General features: G+C 40.4%; 1 protein-coding gene across 1 annotated transcript; it reads left to right on the top strand.

Annotated features, from left to right (window-relative positions):
- Positions 1-245: 245 nt before the first annotated feature.
- Positions 246-21,985, top strand: LOC141599159 (methionine aminopeptidase 2B-like). The gene is made up of 6 exons (XM_074419084.1): positions 246-528; positions 1,304-1,522; positions 11,445-11,541; positions 18,260-18,419; positions 18,560-18,624; positions 21,442-21,985. The coding sequence occupies exons 2-5, from the start codon at positions 1,415-1,417 to the stop codon at positions 18,570-18,572; spliced, it is 378 nt and encodes a 125-aa protein (XP_074275185.1). The 5' UTR covers positions 246-528; positions 1,304-1,414; the 3' UTR covers positions 18,573-18,624; positions 21,442-21,985.
- Positions 21,986-22,980: the final 995 nt, after the last annotated feature.

Raw genomic sequence — 22,980 nt, 5'->3', positions numbered from 1 at the left:
AATCATTGATGCCACTATTAAATAATAAAATATCTCCCTACACAAATAAAATATTTCGTTCATTTTATATTTTATTATATCAATGGCTTGTTATGTAAATCAAATAATAAGACCGAAATTATTTTTACATACCCACCTTTTTAAATTCCAGCTTAAAAATAATATTTTTAGAAAAAAAATTAAATAACAATAATTTCAATCTTTCGGGTCCAAACCGAAAAATTCTGGTCCAATATCGGATCGGACCGAAAAGCAAAATCTTAAAAAATGTTAGACTGGAGGCGTGACCGGAATTTTTAATTCCGGTTTCAATCCGGTAGATTTCGATCCAGACCGACCCATTTTTCCAATCCCGGATTTTCCACACCGCTAGCCGTAGGCAAACTATACGTAAAGCGCGCAACAAAATTGGGCAAAACCTGTCCTAACTCGGAGCAAACAATTGCGTCCCCGTCAAGCCGCGTACAGCAACAACCACGTTCAATTGACAACCTTTGTGCCACCGCTACCGTAACTAACCAATTCAAGGTAGTTTCCCTCCTACTCTACTTTAATCGATACTTCCACCGTCTCAATCATTTGTTTACCTTTAATTAAAATACCTCTTAAACTAGTTAACTAGGACGGAGGGAGTACATTGTTCTTTGTGCTGACATATTGGTGTAAATTGATAATTCTCCGGACTCAAAATGTTTAATTCCTATTGATATTGGTGTAAATTGATACTAATTTTTAAATGTATGAAGTTCTAGCTTGGTTGCAATATTCGGTAGTGGCAATTCCAGTTTTGTATCCATCCCTGCTGCAAGAATTTTGCCATTTCATTATGTACATTGTCGCAACGATAGGCTGCATCGACTCTCAATTAGTCGACTCCGTCTAGGATTAGATTAAAATTATCACCTAGAATTGACCGGGACAGAGAGAGTAATAAACTATACTTGGCGAAGCATAATGTGCCAGAGCTTACTTGTAAGTTTCAAAGAATACCTAAAACGCCTATTGGAGTTTGTTTGAAACTATTCCTGTGTTTTTTGCCATGTTTCTTCGGTTTTTAATCGTAGTATAATTTCATTGCAATGTATTGTTAAACATCAACATGTTAATATTGTGTTTTATGTGTGTTTAATTGATTCTTACTTTGAATTAATAATGATAGCAGTTGTTTGCGTGTATATGGAGAAGTAAAACTGATGGTAGTAGTAGTAGTAATGTAGTAATGTAGTAATGTAGTGACATCGAAACTGATGGTAGTTGTAGTTGTAGTAATTCAGTTCACCAAGCTGCTGAATTTCATTGGCAGGTTTGTTCTCCTTCTTGAGGTATGTTAACCGGTTACCTATGAGACGCGTTACAATTAATAATATCTGTGGTTAGGTTCGGACATATTATCAGAAGCATTGTGAAACCTGGGATGTTAATGACTGAACTGTGTGAGACTTTTGAAAACGCATTCCGTAAATTGATATCTGAAATGAACTGCAAGCTGGCATTGCCTTCCCTACTGGTTGCTCTTGAAGTGGTAATTCTTCTTTGTAATTGTAGACATAAAAATATGTCTCATGTATTAAGAATAGGTCAAAGTCAAAATGTTGACTCATGTGAAAGTATATCGTTTGACAAATGGGTCGGTGGATTTAGCCGAACAAATATGACGGTATTTAGCCCATCTTGCCAGAATATAAAACCGGTCCACTCAGAAAATGGGTTGTGTCGTGTTTCTAATACGGAGTATGGGAATAATGGTGCGAAGTCCAAATTGGACTCGAAAAGCTTGACGAGCCCACGAAATAGAAGTGACAAGTCCAGAAATTTCTCAAAGAAATTTAAACCCAAGACCATATGCATAGTCCACGCATGCATGTCAATATATGATGCTTTGAGTTTGGAATAATATCCAAACGTGCATGGATCACGATAGGAATTAGGATACTCCGTAAATATTTGCTTTACAAAAGAAAAAACAAGAGACTTGGTCAATAACAGCAAATATTATGGTTTCCGTGAAATATGGGGAAGCACCATGAGACTAGGATCTAAGTCAGCGTAAAAGGAGAAGTGGTAGCAATCAGTTGCATGTTGGCTACGGTAAAAACAAAATGTCTTATAAATTGAGAGTAATCACTCTCATTTAAGACGGATCTCCATAATCACCACAATTACAAAAATCAACACATTTCACAAATACATACTAAAAATCTAAAACCCTTCTACAAAAACCTTCTCTAAAAAAATCTCTCCTAAGAGGAAAGCAAGAGAAAAAAGAAAAGACATTCAACTCTCTACAAAATCTCTCCTAAGAGAAAACTAGAGAAAAAGAAAGAATTATTCTTCAATCCGACGTCAAGCATCAATTGCAGTCAATTGAAGAGAAGCAAGTCAAATTCATCAAAGGAGAATCAAGTCTTCAAATTCAAGACCCTCCTATTTATTCGAAGTGCGGAAATCGAATCAGTAGAATAACTAGTAGATTGTACCCGAAATCTTTTGAATTAATTAAAATTATTATTTTGTTGCATTTGTTTGTGTTTTATCTCTTGTTTACAGATTTAAACGCAAATTTGTTGTTACAAATTTGGCACGCTCGGTGGGACATCTCTACTACTCATCTCTTTTTCCGCACAATCAAGTTTCACAAACATCGTTTCAATGGCCTCTAACAAAAGATCAATCTGTCTCGGTGGGTCTCTCGACAGATCGCCCATTGGTGTTTCTACAAGGGGCAGGACCAGATCCATCCTCTTCCGTACCGCTGCAGCAAGACTCCGTTCTGCATCTGTGCCTACGAGACCCCGAAAATTCAACGTCACCATCAATGCATCAAGGGAATCATATGGTGCCGGCGACTCTAGGCCATATGATTATCTTGTGTTCGGTGCATCATCTCACATCCGAGTCGACGACCCTCAGTTTGTCTCATCATCGTTTCGAGAGAAGGTGTGCGGCGCTTTTGAGAAGACGACTATTCACAACGGCCCGTCGTTTCAGCTATTCACCGAGGATGGTAGCCACAGTAGCGCTGGTTCGTCTCCGTCGTCACCGCGAAGTTGTAATCAGGAGGTGTTGAGTCAACAGTCGTATTCCATGGTTGCACCCGTCATGGTTATTGAGGGCGGCGACATGGAGGATCAACTCAACAAAATGAAAACCATTCTCGAAGAACTCCAGAAGGAAAACGAAGAGAAATCCAAGCAGATTGCCGCCTTGACGAAAAAGTTGGAGAAGCGGCCTACTTCGTCATTTCAAAATGAAGATAGTGACTATGCCAGCGAGAACGAGGATGATCGTGATAAGGATAAGTCGTTTACTGCTAAAGACGTCCAAAAGATGATCGCGGAGGCCTTCAAAAGTCAGTTTGATGGAAACTTTCGCTCCGTCGGCAATCACCGTTACGTCAAGCCATATAGTAAGAGGATCGACTATTTGAGGATGCCTATCGGCTACCAACCACCGAAGTTTCAGCAGTTTGATGGAAAGGGCAATCCCAAGCAACATGTTGCCCATTTCATTGAAACTTGTAACACTGCCGGTACTGATGGCGATCTCCTTGTCAAGCAGTTTGTCCGATCTCTGAAAGGGACTGCTTTTGATTGGTACACGGATCTAAGCGCCGAGTCAATCGACAGTTGGGACCAGATGGAAAAGGAGTTCCTTAATCGCTTCTACAGTACCAGGCGTATTGTAAGCATGACGGAACTAACTAACACGAAGCAATGGAAGGACGAACCCGTTATCGACTACATAAGTAGGTGGCGCTCGTTAAGCCTCGAGTGTAAAGATCGTTTGTCGGAGACTTCGGCTATTGAAATGTGCATCCAGGGAATGAATCTGGATCTCGTTTACATCCTCTAAGGCAACAAGCCGATAACATTCCAGGATTTAGCCACTCGAGCTCACGACATGGAGATTACTATCGCTAGCCATGGGGGACGACTTTTTACTCATTCAGAACCAAAGACGGAAAGGAAAGAGTATAAGAAAAATGACAAGGCGTCCAGTAGCACTTCAAGGGAGGTTATGACAATGTTTGCTTCCAATCCGGTAAAAATCTCGGCGCGACCTAAAACAGACAAGAAGGTGGCGACCTATTTAAAGGATACACGCAAGCCACGACCAACTTTGAAAGAGCTTGAGAAGAAGAAGTATCCCTTCCCGGATTCTGATCTGGCCGGCATGTTAGATGATCTCTTGGAGAAGAAGGTGATCGAGCTTCCCGAGTCTAAACGACCAAGTGAAGCCGGACGTACAACCGACCCGAAGTATTGTCGATATCATCGGGTCGTGAGTCATCCGTTGGAGAAGTACATAACCCTCAAAGAGAAAATAATGCAGTTAGCCGAGGACGGAAAAATTCTCTTGGACCTCGAAGATGCTGCTGAATCCAATTACATCGTAGCACGTGTAAACGTCGAAGGTGTTAAGACATGTCCTCCTTCGGCAGTCAAGGAATGTGCACGAATGATTCAGTTTGGAACTCTCGAGCCGGTGGTAGTCGCTATGCCTGAAGAGTCTAAGCTCATCATATCGCCAACTTCTCGCATTCAGAATCTAGAGGACAGTGACGAAGGGTGGACCCTTGTGACTAGGCATCGACAAAAGAAGCAAAACGGTCAGGCGTCGGTACCTCTAAATCGAAGATCAACTCATAAGAAAGTATGGAGATCTTCACACAAGAAAGATGAAGGAATCGTAACGGATTCTTCGTCAGATGTCGTATCGTCTAAGACAGTCAAGACAAAGTCACGTCGAGTCGTGACGTTACAAAACTACTTTCCCAGGCGTTACCTTGAAAAAGTTTCGGTGAACACCGTGTCTTCTGCCGTTATTGAGGAAAATCGCAGTGAAGACGATCTGACTAAAGAATCCTCGTCAAATTCGACCAAGGGGGCAAAGGTTGATGCAATCCTAGACGCATTGCCTGCACGTATGGGGTGGCAACAAATGTTTCACTTGCCCGAAGAGATGCGTCAACAGTTGTCTTTGGCGATTCTTCAACCAGAAGTGTACGCTGATAAACTTAAAGCCGCAGGAGAGCCTGGAGAACAATCAAAAAAATGTGTTGCTTGCAATGCCGCGCTCGCTTTTACTGATGAAGATTTGTTACTAGGATCAAAGCTACACAATCGGCCTTTGTTTGTATCTGCATACATTCGGGAAAGAAAGGTGGGTCGCATTTTGGTGGACGGAGGTTCAGCCGTCAACATAATGCCGAAAGCCACTATGGAAGAGCTTGGGATTTCTGTAAGCGAGCTCGCCAAAAGTCGTTTGATGATCCAAGGCTTCAATCTCGGTGGACAAAAAGCAATTGGCATGATCAGTGTTGAAATCTCAATGGGAGATATGTTATCCACCACGCTTTTTCAAGTAATCGATGCCAAAACGTCATACAAGTTGTTGCTTGGTCGACCTTGGCTTCATGAAAATGGTGTTGTAGCGTCAACCCTACATCAATGCCTGAAATACTACAGAGACGGCGAGAAAAAAGTAAATGGCGATGTGAAACCCTTTTCTACGGTGGAGTCCTACTTTGCTGATGCTCGATTTTACGAAGAGAATGACACACCAACTGAAATGCTACCATCAACGATCATTTCGACTGGGACCAAGGTCCCGAAAAAGACGGATGACGCCAAAATTCCAACCGAAAAGGATTCGACAACAGTCAAACATCATGAAAGCGTCTTCATAAAGACGAGTCAAACAAATGTGAACTCTGCCGAAAAGAAAGTTGCTCCAATCACGCAAAAAGAGACACCGATCCTTAAGTACGTGCCAAAATCAAAGCGTAAAGATGGAGAGACACCTTTCGCAGAGTGCGCACCTCGAAATGAAGCATCCACATCAACTAGAACAATTGATGACGACAATCTGCAAACTTTGAAAAACAATGTCATCGTTCCGGTTGCAAGAACGAATCGCTTTACGACGAGTAAACAACCTCTGCCCGGTTTTACGACGGCGTCGATGAAAGAGGACCAAACAGGTGACGAAGAGTCGACAAAGGGAAGATTCGATCCAAATGCTTACAAGCTCATGTCAAAGTCCGGGTACGATTTTAAAAATCCAACTCCATTGGGGAACGTGATTGATGTCACCCCGTATGGTTTGACTCAAACGCAAAAGAAATTGCATCAACAAGGGAACAAGCTCGAAATCGGAAAGGTTGGTATTGGTTTTTCGCCTCTAGAGCCCGTTAAAATTTCTGCACGGCGTAAGGCAAAGCAAGCTTCATCACAATATATTGTGGTAGATCTGGCGGAAAGTGAAAACGAGAACACAGAAAAGTTGTCACAAAGGTCTGTTTTTGACAGGCTGGGTCAACCAACTTCTACACCTCGCTCTTCCGTGTTCGACAGGCTCGGAGAAAGAGAAGAGACCGTCCGGATCCAATTAACATCATGTTCTCAACAACAAAGGCAAATGCGTCAGTATTCACTCGCATTGGAAGGAGTGGGGTAAAGAAATCAGTCTTCAGTTGCATTGGCAGTTCAAAGGTACAAAAAACGCGTCGACGAAAGCAGAAGAAGTCTTCATTGACAAAAGTTGCAGTCGACCACAGCAAAGATACTCATAGTGTAATTCCCTCTCGAATGAAACGTCATCTTAAAGTCGAAATAACCACGGGTAAGTCACTAAAAATAAAAGGACGTACCGTCATCTTCACAAATCCGCAAGAGGAGTCAAGTCAAAGGAAAACTGCTCGGGATATCGTCTCGTCCAACTATGTCACGGCACAAAAGTGCCAACATTCGGATGATGAGATGGAAGTTGGTAAAACTCCTAAAACTCTTGAAGATGGTGTCCAAGCGACATTGATGACGGAAGGAAACCAACCTAGGCACAAGTTGAGGTGCCATCGACTTCCAAGTTAAGAAAAAATTCAAGAAGCTATGTCACGACTGGTCACCCGCCAAGTCATATAATGACAGGGTGACTCAAAAAAAAAAAAAAAAAAAAAAAAAAACCATTACGACAAGTTTTGGTACGCCTTGACTTCCAAGTCAAACACAAATTCGCCCGCCAAGTCAGATAATGACAGGGTGATATTGGAAGAAAGATGGATCATCCTTACGACAAGTTAGGTTGCTCATTATCGACTTCCAAGTCAAGCCAAATGAAGCTGCCTTCGAGACAAGTCAGGACGCTCATCATCGACTTCTAAGTCAAAGGAAAATGGATCGGGACCCCGCCACGTTAAGGCGGCAAAAAAAAAAAAAAAAAAAAAAAAGTGAAATCCAAACGCAAATTTCCCTTTAATGAACTACGTTGGCTTGATCCGGCAGAGTATTATTACTTTGTAGGTACGTAGGCAGCTTGAGTAAAACCCTTTTACTTAGGTGCGGCCAAACCCCTCAAACAAAATCGACTCAGTTTCGTTTGAACTACGTTGGCTTGATCTCGTAAAGTATATTCGTTCGCTTTATGGCTACGTAGCTAAGTAAACAATTTGCTTTAGTCCGGCCACACCAAAAAAAAAAAAAAAAATCTAAAGCAAAGGAAAATACAACATCTTCTAGCCATTCCCAATGGCGCAATGGCGCAAAACGTAAAGAATCCAAATCAAAAGTGAAAGATGCCTCTTGTTAAATTTCATCTCTCGAGAGTCAAAAGTGTGACAACTTCGGAAAACGGTGGCACAATGTTACAGTCGGAGCACCAGCAGGGAGCTTTCGACTTCTTGCCACTAAGAGTACAAGTTCGGTGGATATGTCGAAGAGACCCGTCATATTAGCGAAGATGGCGTGTTTGACTCAGTTATCTTCTTCGTCTATGCTATGTTCGACAGTCACTAACTACTCCTTGCCCGTCATCTGAAGTATGCCCGTCTTAAAGTGCACCTTATCATCTATCGTCTCCTAAGGCAGAAAAGACAAACTAGATTATTTCTTTTCAAAAAAAAAGAAAGACTTATAAAGTGAAATAATGTGGTGCGGACCACGTACATGAGTACATCCTTCAAAAATAAAAAAATAAAACCACTAAATTCCAGATCAAACATTTCAAAAAAAAATGAAATGAGTTAAAAGACTTGGAAGGTATGTGGGTGGTGTACGTGGCAATGTGGCATTGAAATCAAAAATGAATTCTCAGTCTTCATACAAGATGAATTCAAGTCCACTGAAACTCAAACTGTTCACCAGTTTAATTATTATTTTTGGTCGCGGTTAAGTCGAATCATGAAGATGAGTAATAACAAATTAATTCCTCGTCACTATACACCCATAAGATTTCGGATGTCACTCACGGCCTTCAGTTTGTGACGGATTATTCATCTTCGAAAGCACATGTCGACGTGTTTTGGCGGCATCGAGATAACATCCGGTCGATGGTAGGTTTCGTCGTCGTAAAATGAAAGTACCGGGACTGTTCCGTCAACAAGCAGACTATCAGGAAACCAAAAAAAAAAAAAATCCCAGACAATTCCCTTGAGTGCTGGAAACAAGCCATCCAAATAAAATTCAAAGGGCATCCCAAATTAAGTCAAGCCTAGCGTGAGTAGATTTATGAAGTCAAAGTCGTACGGATATGGCAACTGATCCTGCGTCTGGGCTCATGATGCCGGTTGTCAAGGCGGGGATCTCAATCCGTGGCAGACTTCTCTTCGTGGAGCAGAGGGTTAATACTTTCCGGTGGCATCGGGCTCGTAGCTATCATGTCGATTTCGGGGTTTCGTCGTTGTCGAAAGGAGAAGCACCAGGACTGGTCCGCGTGTTTTCATAAGATGGGTGCCGTATTTGCAATCGTTAAAGAATGAAATGCAGATGATGAAGACGGCGTGAACCATTATTTAATCTCAGAAACGTCGGGCAGAAGTCCGTAAGTCACATGTAAGGCGATTCAGTCATTCAGAGGCATGCCGTCGTTATTGGCGGGGCACCGCACTGGTCAGAGAGGAATACCCAATGAGAATCTCGTCATCAAGCTAAGCGACCATCTCGATTTCCCAGTTCACACGATAAAAGGAGGGGTGAATTTGAACTTTGAGAATCGAGGACCGCTCATAGATGATAATGCGCACTGGATGCACGTTAATGATGAAGCGGCTGTGACGATGGGAAGTGCATTCTACGCCATGGAGAAGAAAAAGGCTGCATGCAAAAAAAAAAAAAAAAAAAAAAAAAAAAAAAATGGTGAGTTATATTTCAAAATTTCGCTCACCTACAAAATTGAAATTCTGGACGTTCCTTTTGCGCCTTTGGTTTTCGTCGTCATGAGTCGAAGTGAACTTTGTTCTCGAGGAAAGCTGAGTTGGGTCTCTGGAGTACGCTTGGTTCAGGCTTGTGCTTCTCGTTAATTATCGGTGGTTTCAGTATTCGGACGAGGATGTTGATTGCTGGGACGGGGTTTATACTTGGCGTAAAGAATTGGTGTTTGTTGGTGAATGTATGATTTCAAGTCCCGTTTACTTGCTTTTATAGTAGTTGGGAAGATAGAGTTGTACTAGAACTCAAATAGCAAAGTTTATCTTATCAAATACCAAAGTTATCAAATATTAAAGTTTATCTTTAATTTGGATGGAAGACGAAGATATTGATGTTCACTTAAACACTACTCGTGCATCCGGCCGTGAGTTTGCTTCTTATTTAATTAGGATCAAATTCTATCTTTTAGCTTGGTTAAGATCAAACGACGCCACATACATGTTTGACAGAGGAGCGTAACATCATTTCTGGCAAATAAGAATAGAGCAGTTATCAGTCCGTTGAGGTGGACTGGGAAAGAGCTATAAAGCTCAACTCCACGAGTAAAATATCGGGATCGACTCACGCTTAAACACTCAAATTCGTGTACGTGACTCAATCCCGAGGGGGCAAATTTGTAGACATAAAAATATGTCTCATGTATTAAGAATAGGTCAAAGTCAAAATGTTGACTCATGTGAAAGTATATCGTTTGACAAATGGGTCGGTGGATTTAGCCGAACAAATATGACGGTATTTAGCCCATCTTGCCAGAATATAAAACCGGTCCACTCAGAAAATGGGTTGTGTCGTGTTTCTAATACGGAGTATGGGAATAATGGTGCGAAGTCCAAATTGGACTCGAAAAGCTTGACGAGCCCACGAAATAGAAGTGACAAGTCCAGAAATTTCTCAAAGAAATTTAAACCCAAGACCATATGCATAGTCCACGCATGCATGTCAATATATGATGCTTTGAGTTTGGAATAATATCCAAACGTGCATGGATCACGATAGGAATTAGGATACTCCGTAAATATTTGCTTTACAAAAGAAAAAACAAGAGACTTGGTCAATAACAGCAAATATTATGGTTTCCGTGAAATATGGGGAAGCACCATGAGACTAGGATCTAAGTCAGCGTAAAAGGAGAAGTGGTAGCAATCAGTTGCATGTTGGCTACGGTAAAAACAAAATGTCTTATAAATTGAGAGTAATCACTCTCATTTAAGACGGATCTCCATAATCACCACAATTACAAAAATCAACACATTTCACAAATACATACTAAAAATCTAAAACCCTTCTACAAAAACCTTCTCTAAAAAAATCTCTCCTAAGAGGAAAGCAAGAGAAAAAAGAAAAGACATTCAACTCTCTACAAAATCTCTCCTAAGAGAAAACTAGAGAAAAAGAAAGAATTATTCTTCAATCCGACGTCAAGCATCAATTGCAGTCAATTGAAGAGAAGCAAGTCAAATTCATCAAAGGAGAATCAAGTCTTCAAATTCAAGACCCTCCTATTTATTCGAAGTGCGGAAATCGAATCAGTAGAATAACTAGTAGATTGTACCCGAAATCTTTTGAATTAATTAAAATTATTATTTTGTTGCATTTGTTTGTGTTTTATCTCTTGTTTACAGATTTAAACGCAAATTTGTTGTTACAAATTTGGCACGCTCGGTGGGACATCTCTACTACTCATCTCTTTTTCCGCACAATCAAGTTTCACAAACATCGTTTCAATGGCCTCTAACAAAAGATCAATCTGTCTCGGTGGGTATTATGGAATTTTGCTTTACTTGCGGTATTTTTCTGTGTCTGGTTTGAGTGGGATGCTTGAATAGTTGAACATTTTCTGGCTCATCATTAGGTACTATACACTTTGCTTCAGGTTATTTATCTTGCTTCCATATGGGTTGAGGTGGGGCTTTTGTTAATACCCCAATTACGCTTCTTCAAACGAATGGGGAAATTTTGTTACTATAGTTAGGATGTCCTTGTTTTTTATAGCTTATCCTCTTTAAATACTTAACATTCTCTTGGAAGATTTTTCCTAGAGCCTTGGAATTATACATTAAACTTGTCACTGGAACTTTTATATAGGGAGATCGGCAGATTAAGTGTATCATGTTAGCTAGAAGTCCTTTTGGCGTTTACTTGTCAGGAGTATTTTAGTATGTTTTCGTATTCTCATATCATACTCCGTATAAAACAGCCAATTGTGTAGGAGGTAAACTATTGTGTTATTTTACATATTAGGAAGCTGGGATTGATGTGCGTCTTTGTGACGTCGGTGATGCTAAACAAGAAGTGATGGAGTCATATGAGGTTGAAATCAACGGAAAAATTATTCAAGGTAACTTTTGTGAAGCTTCGATCATCCCCTTCATCTCTATAACTTTATTTTTTATTTTGGAGCTCCATCTTGGCCTACGTAGTGCTGCTTTATGTTGGCAGTCATCCTTTTGGGATGCAGAAATTTGTAGGCTTCTTGGGAAGCATATGTTATATGTAATGCTGTTTAAATCATTTCAATGTTTATGTATTTGCTAATCAAATCCACGAGTACCAAATAAGCGATCTCTGGCTAAATGAAAGTCATGTTCAAAAGAAATGACGCTCTTCGGCTCTTCGTTCTAGTCAGTGGATGGACTTGTTTTATTTTTAAAGTTTGAAGTTGACAACTCTGCTGTGTACTGAGAATTTGCTAATTGTGTCGGTTTCCATGTTGGGTATCTTACATACCACTTTAATTGCATCATAGACATTAACCCTACGATCCTAGTCAATAAGAGCCAGCTGTCTGCAGATTGATTCCATTAGTAAAGAGCTTATGATCCTTATGTGAGCTATGTCCTTGTGATTCAATTAGTAAAGAGCTGAACAGAACTCTTGGACTGTCTCCTTCAGAGCAAGTTCTTTTTTTTAGTTTGTGATGTTTTTATACGTGCTGGAAAATCTGTACCTATTGTGAAGGGAGGTGTGCGGACTAAGATGAAAGAGGGTGATTTTTATGCTTTTGAAACTTTTGGGACAACAGGTGTAGATTATTTCAGCTAGAAAACTTTGTTTTGGGCTCCTGTAATTTTCAAGATTTTGCCAATTTGCCTTTTCAAATGATTGTTCCTATAGAAATGCAAGCAAAGGATATGTCGGAGAAGATTAGAGTGCAGCCATTACATGAGAGACTTTGATGTTAGACATGTTCCATTGTGGTTACCAAGAGCGAAGCAACTTTGGTTACTATCAATAAGAACTTCTCCACATTAGCTTTCTGTAGGCGGTACTTAGATTGTCTTGGGGAGACTAAATATCTGACAGTTAGTCTTGCTATAGACGGGTATATCCGTCTACCCGTCTATTGCTATAGACGGGTCAAATACAATGAAAGTGGTGACACTTTTTGCCCCCACCCCCCCACTTGTTGTTTGTCCTATTAGGATAGTGGTATTGTATTTGACCCGTCTTTGAGAAATTGTGAATATCTGATGGCACTGAAGAATTTGTGTGATGCTGACTGCTGAGATAGTTCAGGTATTAAGAAGTTTATATTCTCCTAGTTTTCTGATGGTAGTATCTCTTGCCTTTCTATCAAGAATGCATGCATTCATTTGGTGACACATGTTTATGAGCAGTGTTGCTACTAGTGTAAGCTTTAGCAGATCCCGGGTTTTTGAAGCTCTGTTATATATGACTTTAAGGCTTAAGCACTGTCCTTACCGTAGGTAACTTTGAGGTTCTACCTGTGAAACCATTTCTCATACACATTTCTAGCTATTAACAATATTACAGCTACTACTATTCCCATATCTTCCACAAAATAATATCTACACAAGACAATCAATCAAGCATCAATCAAGCTGTCATATATTTGTAAAATTAGCAATTACATATTGTATACTATAATTAAGATGATTACCCTAGGCTCCTTCCCTTATTTAAAATGTATAGCTCACTATATATATGTATATTCACCTCAACAGTAAATACAACTTTCATTCTTCTCAAACCTTATTGTCTTATATGGTATCCGCGAGCCTCAATCGATCCAACCCCCTACGACCAAAACGCAGCTCTTTCAAACGCTCAAAAACCCAACTCCCTCACCCGACTTCCATCATGACCATCACTCAAACTGACTCCACCGTCAACAACCCTCATGAGGCTACAAAACCCTTGACGGCACCCAACCTAAGCCAAGTCGTGAAACTAAACCCTATGAATTACACCACCTGGAGGTTCTCCCTCACCAACATCCTATTCGGATTAAGCCTTTTAGGCTTCATCGATGGCACCACCCCCGCTCCTCCAACCACAATTCTGGACGCTAACAACCAGGAAACACCAAACCCCGCCCACATGTCTTGGCTAAAGCAAGACGGGCTCATCCTCGGTGCCCTTACAGGCACCATAACCGCTGCCCTTCAAACCATGATTGTTCGGGCTAAAACGGCGAAGGAAGCTTGGGACATTCTTGCCCATACTTACGCTAATCCTTCGCGCATCCACATCCAGCAAATCAAAACCAAATTTGACTCTATTTCCAAAACCACAGAACAAAGCATTACCGAGTACATTCACTCGATAAAAGCATGCGTGGATCAATTAGCCCTTATGGGCAAAATACTTGATCCTGAAGATGTAATCTCTAGAGTCCTTAATGGTCTTGACTATGACCTCTATCACTCTGTCATTGACCAAGTCCGAGCCCGCGACACCCCAATTCCGTTCGAAGCGTTGCATGAAAAATTGTTGCAACAGGAATTAATTCTCCAACAAAAACAACCCATTAATCATTATCAACCCACTGCCAATCCTTCCTTCAAAAACCAATCCCACAACCGCTACAATAATCGCACCAGTCACACCTACAACAACCCACAACAGCCTGCAAACCCACCACACCACCAATCCAACCCTCGCCCGTTCAAAGGTCGGTGCCAATGGTGCCGCGAAACGGGTCATGTCATTGCCTACTGTTCTGTCTTCCGCAAACTCTATCCCACAATCGTCTTCCCTGCCCCACCACCCAATCGTTACCAGCAACCCCAAGCCCATGCTGCCGCCATACCCACTGGTTACTCCGTCCCCAACCCAAGCTACCTACTGGACAGCGGAGCTAGTCACCACGTGACCCATGATTTGGACACGCTCGCCTTTCACTCACCTTACTCCGGTCTTGATGAGCTCCTCATAGGAGATGGTTCCGGCCTCACAATCGCTAATACAGGTAATCTTAATCTCCATGGTATTAATTTAAATAACGTACTTCACGTTCCTAAAATTTCGCGAAATATTATTTCGATATCTCAATTATGTAGAGATAATCAAGCCTGTGTTATTTTCTCACAAAATGGTTTTTCTGTTAAGGCGATGGCGACGGGAACAACGCTCCTCCAGGGCAAAATTAAAGACGGAATTTACGAGTGGTGTCCACCAAAACCGCGAGCCTACACCATCAACAAAGGACCCGCTCCACTTTCGTTACATCATAGATTAGGTCACCCATCTTACGATGTAATGAGAACTATTAATAAAAATTTGCATTCTGTTAATCAAGACTTTGTGCACTGTGAATCTTGCAATATTGCAAAAAGTAAGAAACTACCATTTTCACATTCTTCTTTTCGAACCACTGACCCGCTCCAACTAATGTTTTCCGACCTCTGGACGAGTCCCGTACCCTCATTCGACCATTACAAATACTATGTCATATTTTTCGATCACTTTAGTAAATACATTTGGATGTACCCACTCAAACGTAAATCCGACACAAACCAAGTATTTATTCAATTTAAAGCAATTGTAGAAAAATACTTCGACAAACCAATTAAACATTTTTTCTCCGATAATGGAGGCGAATATATTAAATTAAATACAACCCTCCTTAATAACGGAATTTCACACTCCACTTCTCCCCCGCATACTCCTGAACACAACGGATATGCCGAACGACGACATCGACATATAGTAGAAACGGGTCTAGCTCTCCTCAAACATGCTCATCTACCTACTAAGTATTGGCCATTTGCTTTTAGTACTGCCACCTACCTTATAAATCGACTACCTACTCGATCACTACAAGGAAAGTCACCCTACTTTGTACTTCATAACAAACAACCGGATTACAAAAATCTACACAATTTCGGTTGCCTATGCTATCCATGGCTACGACCTTACACTAAACACAAACTAGAAGACCGCTCAATTCCATGTGTCTTTGTTGGTTACTCAACTACACAAAGTGCTTTTCACTGTCTTGACCCGAAAACCCATCGCATCTACACCTCTCGCCATGTAAAATTTTATGAGGATATCTATCCTTTCGCTACCATGCCAACAACACCATTACCATCTCCCACCACCGAGGAATGGACCACCTTCGCTCTTCATATCCTTCCTCCTCCTCTCACACCTACACCCGCCACTTTACCCGCCCCACCTCCGCCACCTCCACCACCTCCTCCTCCTCGACCACCTATTACGAAAGTCTATACACGACGACCCACCAACACACCCACGGCCACTACACCAAACATCCACTCCGAAGCCAATACTACATCACAATTTGACAATCCCAACGCCACCTCTACCACCACTATCCCCGCTTCAAACTCCACTCATACCACAATCACACCACCTCCACCAAACCAAACCATCACAACTCGACTCAAAAACAACATACGCAAGCCAAACCCGAAATATGCCAAGCTAGCACTTAAACCCTCCCTCACCACCGCTCTTCCCAACACCGTCAAACAAGCACTCGTTCTCCCTCATTGGCGACAAGCCATGCAAGACGAGTATGATGCTTTAAGTCGAAACAATACATGGACCTTAGTCCCAAAATCGACTGCTCAAAACATTGTCGGTTGCAAATGGGTATTTAGAAACAAATACAATCCTGATGGAACCCTTAAGCAACATAAGGCACGCCTCGTTGCTAAAGGCTTCCACCAAAGACCCGGTATTGACTACACGGAAACCTTTAGTCCCGTGATCAAACCAACCACAGTTCGTCTTATATTGTCACTTGCCGTAGCCAAAAACTGGTCACTACGACAACTCGATATTAACAATGCATTTCTACAAGGATCTCTTACGGATAACGTTTTTATGAGTCAACCACCTGGGTTTGTCAACCAAACCCATCCGGAATTTGTATGCAAATTAAATAAAGCAATCTACGGACTAAAACAAGCCCCTCGAGCTTGGTACACCGAACTAAAAACCTACCTTACCACTGTCGGTTTTCATCAATCCATTTCTGACCCATCACTATTTATTTTACAAACATCTACACAAGTCATTTATATGCTCATTTATGTCGATGACATTATAATTACAGGACCTAACTCATCGCACCTACAAACCTTTATCAACAAACTCGCTACACGATTCTCCTTAAAAGACCTTGGACCTTTATCTTACTTCCTAGGCATCGAAGTCACTCCGAATGCACTAGGAATTCACCTAAGTCAATCAAAATATATTCAAGACCTTCTTACAACATATAAAATGGCGGATGCTAAACCAAATACAACGCCCATGGCTACGTCACCACCTCTCATCCGAGAAGACCAAAACCCCATTCACGACCAGACCAACTATCGCGCCATCGTCGGGAGCCTTCAATATTTATCTCTCACACGGCCCGACATTGCCTTCTCTGTCAACCGCCTAGCTCAATTCCTTCATCATCCCACCACGAGCCATTGGATGGCCCTCAAACGCCTTCTTCGTTACCTTCAAGGGACCCCACACCATGGCATCCAACTACACAAAGACACACCCCTATGTCTTCATGCCTCTTTGTGATGCCGACTTTGGCGGTGACAAAGACAATTACCTCTCGACGACGGGATACATTGCCTATCTTGGGCGCAACCCCATTACCTGGTCCTCCAAGAAACAAAAGGGCATTGCTCTCTCTACAACTGAAGCTGAGTTTCGCGCCATTGCTTCGGTCACAACGGAAACATTATGGCTTCGCAATCTTCTCTCTGAGCTCAAAATACAAGTTACCAAGCCTCCCGCTATATTCTGTGACAACATTTCTGCAACACTCTACGCAAAGAACCCAGTCTTCCACTCACGAATGAAGCACATGGCTATATCGTTCCACTACGTCAAGCAACAACTACAACAAGGCCAAGTACGAATCTCTCACATTGCAAGCAAGGATCAACTAGCAGACATCCTTACAAAGCCTTTACACAAGCAGCAGTTTCATGAACTTCGCGACAAGCTTGGTCTCATCACCAGATCGTCCAACTTGAGGGGGCGTATTAACAATATTACAGCTACTACTATTCCCATATCTTCCACAAAATAATATCTACACAAGACAATCAATCAAGCATCAATCAAGCTGTCATATATTTGTAAAATTAGCAATTACATATTGTATACTATAATTAAGATGATTACCCTAGGCTCCTTCCCTTATTTAAAATGTATAGCTCACTATATATATGTATATTCACCTCAACAGTAAATACAACTTTCATTCTTCTCAAACCTTATTGTCTTATACTAGCACCTTTTTGGACGCCATTCATTATCCATGTTGAACTATTCTCCTCTCTTCTGTAACCTCCTCATAGCAGTTGATGGTCTTGGCCTCTAGTTGTTCAGAGTCAAAAGTCAAAACAATGGAGAAGAGGGGAAGTAAAGGGCTGTGGCAGAAAGATGAAAGTGCTATTAAGGAAGGATGAAGGGGTGGTGGGGCAACTATCTCTGCCATATCGGGTGGTAATGCACTACCCTAGCCAATATAACCTCCTAGTTTGTTTGGTTTTTCCTTTCATTACCCACAACTTAACATAACAATTACCTTTAATCGAAGTAAGTCGTACATTGTGTTTTCTTATTGACAAATCTGTATGAAAATTTTTTTTTTTTTTTACTTGTATTATCACTCATAAGTAAAAGTTTGCAACTTGTGAATATTGCTGATATTCTCAATCTGCTGAATTTCCTTGTTTCTCATGTGTTTGATTTCAGTAGACTGTATAAATATTGAAGTGTGTTTTATAGTCACTAGCATTCATGTGGTGTTTTTGTTTCTGCAGCCCTACCCTCCTCTATGCGATCTGAAGGGAAGCTATGTGTCTCAGTTCGAGCACACAATCCTACTTCGTCCTACCTGCAAAGAAGTTATTTCAAGAGGCGATGGTTATTGACATCCGAAATATCACTAGTATTTCCAGGTGTTGGGCACCAGTTATGGCGGTATATAAATTCAGATTTAGCTATTTCATAATTTTCATTCCTGATAAATATTTGCAAAAATTTGTATAATGCTATTTTCAGTTTTCTAGTGCACAGATCTAATACTTGAGCATTGCGCCCATGTTTGTGTTTTATTGTAGGTATGACTATTGACAATAAAGCTGGCTATAAACGACTTGGTTTTAAGATACTACTCCGTATTAAGGTAATAAGATTTTTAATTTCTCTGAATATAGTACTTTTGAGTCATATTTTATTATGCAAGTTCAGATCGAATCTTGTCAGATCGGTTTGGGTCAATTTCAAGACATATTTTTATCATGCAATTTTGCAGTCAATCGAATCGTTTTTTTTTTTTTCTTCCTCGTTAAATCTAATAGTAGGGGGTGAATACCCTAAAATGGTGTCACTAACAGTGTAAATGAACACTTGGTCACAGAGTCAATTGCTGACCAACATTTGCTGTCCATGCACCTGCCACATATTCCAACATGTTTTACTTGCCAAACTACTGAAGGGCAAAAACGTCATTCCACAACCCACTAGCTCACCATAAAAGACCTCAATTGGTTAAAGCATCCACAAACAAATCTGATCAAAAAATAGAGAATGAGGTACGGAGAGATGAGGGAGTTTCAAAGGGATCGTTTGCCCCTCTCCGTTGATGAATACACCTTCACCGGTTGTCATCTTCGCCTGTGATTTCCCGGATCAACTAAACGACCCCTTAAATACTAAGCTCACAGTTTATAACTTGGGCACCATACTTCTACTATTCTTTTTCCCAACCTCTATAATGGATGGATCATGCATGCATGTATATATATATAGAGAGAGAGATAGATTAACACCCACATAGGGAGTACTAATTAGGGAGTATATATTATTGAGGCAGTGATGATGATATTCAATTGCAGTCATAATCAATTTGGGGGAATTGTTTGAGACAGAAACGGAACTTGTTCTTATCATTAGGCTTGGCAGCAACTGATGATGAAGGGGTATTTTGGGGATTTCAGATTTAATTCTCTTATCCCTATTTTGCGCACCCACATTTGTTTGCTATGCCGCCATGGTACACTCTTCCCTTTACTTTCTTAGATGATCTCTCCAAATTTGGTGTTTGATCAGATTTGATCTGAGCCTCCCTTTTCAAGATTCAACTCTATTTGTTTCTTTATTTACCACTAAATTGATGACATCATATTATTATTTTTCTCAGATTATTTTATTAGAAGTTTTTTCTGACAAATCTAATAATAGAAATTTATAGTTTTTTTTTTTATACGGAATATACCTCAAGCCGTTATCTAACAACAGTATTAGTAGAAGATTTAGTCGTTCAACATACGGATAGGTTGGACTATAATGACGATGATGATGAATATACTGTTACTGTCCAATTTTAAGAGATGAGATGCATTGGCTTGACATGTACGGAGTTTCTGTTTTGCAAATTCGAAATCTAGAAATGGCAACATAGCCGTTTTAAGTTAAGACGGTTCTCACACAAGATCAGATCATATAAGATTAAAATAAAGGTGAAACTTGAAAGTAAAAGAAGCTTATGAGAGGTTCCATACTACTCGTACTTCATTATAGACATGAACCTTACGATCAGTTGACTAGAGCCAAACTGTCCGCACATTGACTTCAATAGTAAAGAGCTTATGATCCTGTGACTCCATTAGTAAAAGAGCTGAACAACAAAACTCTCGGACTGTCTCCTTCTGGTTCTTTTTTGTAGTTTGTGATGTTTTTATATACTCCCTGAGTCCCTTCGTCGCGGTCATTTGTTGTCTTATTTCATTTTTGGTATCTCAGTCAATTGTTGTTCTTTCTATTTTGGGATTGCATTTGATGAGCAATTTAAACCTTCACACTCAATTTGGTCCACTTGTCATTTTATTTCTAACTAGCTCCCTCCTCTTTCTTTATCTTTGTGCCAAAATCAAAGGACTAACAATTGACCGGGACGGAGGAAGTATGTTTTAAGTAGCTCGTACTGTGTTTCCTTGATAAAATCCTGTTACTGGTTTTTCAGGATCATATTCTGAAACACAAATTCTTGTTTGTGACGGCACATATCCGTCACTCTTGAGTGACGGATACCATTTTACCTCACAAAGTACCCACTTTTTCTCTCTCTGTAACACTATTCATGTGGTCCCCTTTCTCCACTAACCCATTTTGTTACCATTTTAACTCACAAAATATCCGCCACAAATGGTAACCCGTCACAAGGGAGACCAATTGATTCTGAAATACTTGATTGGTCAACTAGGAATTTTTGTTCTTTATAAAAGCTGCTCCGTATGATATATGATACATCTTGCCTTGATGTGGTAATTGTGTTGTATCTATATAGTATTATGCTGGAAGTCTGATCTCGTTGGGAGGGCGGTAGCTATCTAATTTCCGAAAGTGAAATAGTATTTGGTTTAAATGGTGGTAGTTAAAAGTATCAACCGTCTTAATGGACACAGCATTGGGCATTGCCAGATACATGCTGGAAAATCTGTACTTAATTGTGAAGAATATGTCCGAGAGTATATGGAGTGCAGCCATTACATGAAAAACTTTGATGTTGGACCTGTACCATTGCGGTTACCCAGAGTGAAGCAACTTTTGGTTACTATCAATAAGAACTTTTCCACATTAGCTTTCTGTAGGCGATACTTGGATTGTTTTAGGGAGACTAAATATATTTGTGTGATGCTGGCATAGTTCAGGTATAAAGTTGAGAATATTAACTCCTAGCTTTCTGATGGTAGTATATCTTGCCTTTTACGTCAAGAATGCCTGCATCATTTGATGACACATATTTATAAGCAGTGGTACTGCTAGTGTAAGCCTTGGCAGATCCCGGGTTTTTGAAGCTCTGTTATATACGACTTTAAGCACTATCCAAACCGTAGTTAAGTTTGAGGTTCTACCTCAGACCATTTCTCACACATTTTTAGCACCTTTTTGGACGCCACTTCATTATCCATACTGAATTATTCTCCTTTCTTCATGACAGTTGATGATTTTCTCCTCTTGTCTTTAATAAGGACATTTACCGCCTAAGAACACACAGGGATTGGGGCTAATTGTTTTGGAGTAATGTTGTTCAGAAGTCCGAAGTTAATTCAAAGGAGAAGAGGGGAAGTAAAGGGCTGAGGCGGAAAGATGAGTAACTTCTGAATATTGCTGATATTCTCGATGTGCAGAATTTCCTTGTTTCTCATGTGTGTTTTATAGCCATGAGCATTCGTGTAGAGTTTATGTTTCGCTGCCCTACCCGCCTCTATGCAATGTGAAGGGAAGTTATGTGTCTGTTCGAGCATACAATCTTACTCCGTCCTACCTGCAGAGAAGTTGTTTCAAGAGGCGATGGTTATTGACATCCGAAGACCGAAATATTACTAGTATTTCCAGATGTTGGACACCAATTATGGTGGTATACATATTCAGATTTAGCTATTTCATTCCTGATACATATTTGCAGAGATTTGTATAATGCTATTTTTTGTTTATGTTAATCTGAATATTATAATTTCGAGTCAAATTTTTATTATGCAAGTTCAGATCGGTTTGGGTCAATTTCAAGTCATATTTTTATCTTGCAATTTTAGAGTCAATCGAATCGTTTTTTTTTTTTTTTTTTTAGAGGTGAATACCATAATAGTGTCACTGACAGTGTAAATGAACACTTGGTCACAAAGTCAATTGCTGACCAACATTTGCCATCCATGCACCTGCCACATATTCATATTTTACTTGCCAAAACAAGTGAGGGGCAAAAACGTCATTCCACAACCCACTGGCTCACTATAAAAGACCTCACTTGGTTAAGCATCCAGAGTCAAATCTGATCAAAAATAGAGAATGAGGTACGGAGAGACGAGGGAGTTTCAAAGGGATCGTTTGCCCCTCTCCGTTGATGATACACCTTCACCGGTTATCATCTTCGCCTGTGATTTCCCGTATCAACTAAACGACCCCTTCAAACACTAAGCTCACAGTTTATAACTTGGGCACCATACTTCTACTAATCTTTCTACTTGTCACTCTTTTTCCCAACATCTATAATGGATGGATCATGCATGCATGCATGTATATATATATATAGATAGATAGATTCACACCCACATAGGGAGTACTAATTACGGAGTATATATTATTGAGGCAGTGACGATGATATTCAATTGCAGTCATAATCAATTTTGGAGGAATTGTTTGAGACAGAAGCGGAACTTGTTTTTATCATTAGGCTTGGCAGCAACGGATGATGAAGGGGTATTTTGGGGATTTGAGATTTAATTCTCTTATCCCTATTTTGCGCACCCACATTTGTTTGCTATGCCGCCATGGTACACTGTTCCCTTTACTTTCTTGGACGATCTCTCTAAATTTGGTGCTTGATCAGATTTGATCTGAGCCTCCCTTTTCAAGATTCAAATTATTTTAATGTGTTTTTTTTTTTTTTTGACAAACTTAATACTAGAAATTTATAATTTTGTTTTATACGGAGTATATTTCAAGCCGTTATCTAACAACAATAACATGGAGTATCTGT

The sequence above is a fragment of the Silene latifolia genome, chromosome 9 (genome assembly GCF_048544455.1).
Source record: "Silene latifolia isolate original U9 population chromosome 9, ASM4854445v1, whole genome shotgun sequence".
Classification (NCBI taxonomy): domain Eukaryota; kingdom Viridiplantae; phylum Streptophyta; class Magnoliopsida; order Caryophyllales; family Caryophyllaceae; genus Silene; species Silene latifolia.
This window is presented reverse-complemented; position numbering and strand designations above follow the sequence as displayed.

Excerpts from the sequence above, each read along its gene's own strand:
- LOC141599159 (XM_074419084.1), top strand. The coding sequence starts at position 1,415 with ATGTTAATGACTGAACTGTGTGAGACTTTTGAAAACGCATTCCGTAAA. Across the intron at positions 1,523-11,444 it reads TACTGGTTGCTCTTGAAGTG|GAAGCTGGGATTGATGTGCG; the intron begins GTAATTCTTCTT and ends TTTACATATTAG. Across the intron at positions 11,542-18,259 it reads CAACGGAAAAATTATTCAAG|CCCTACCCTCCTCTATGCGA; the intron begins GTAACTTTTGTG and ends TTGTTTCTGCAG.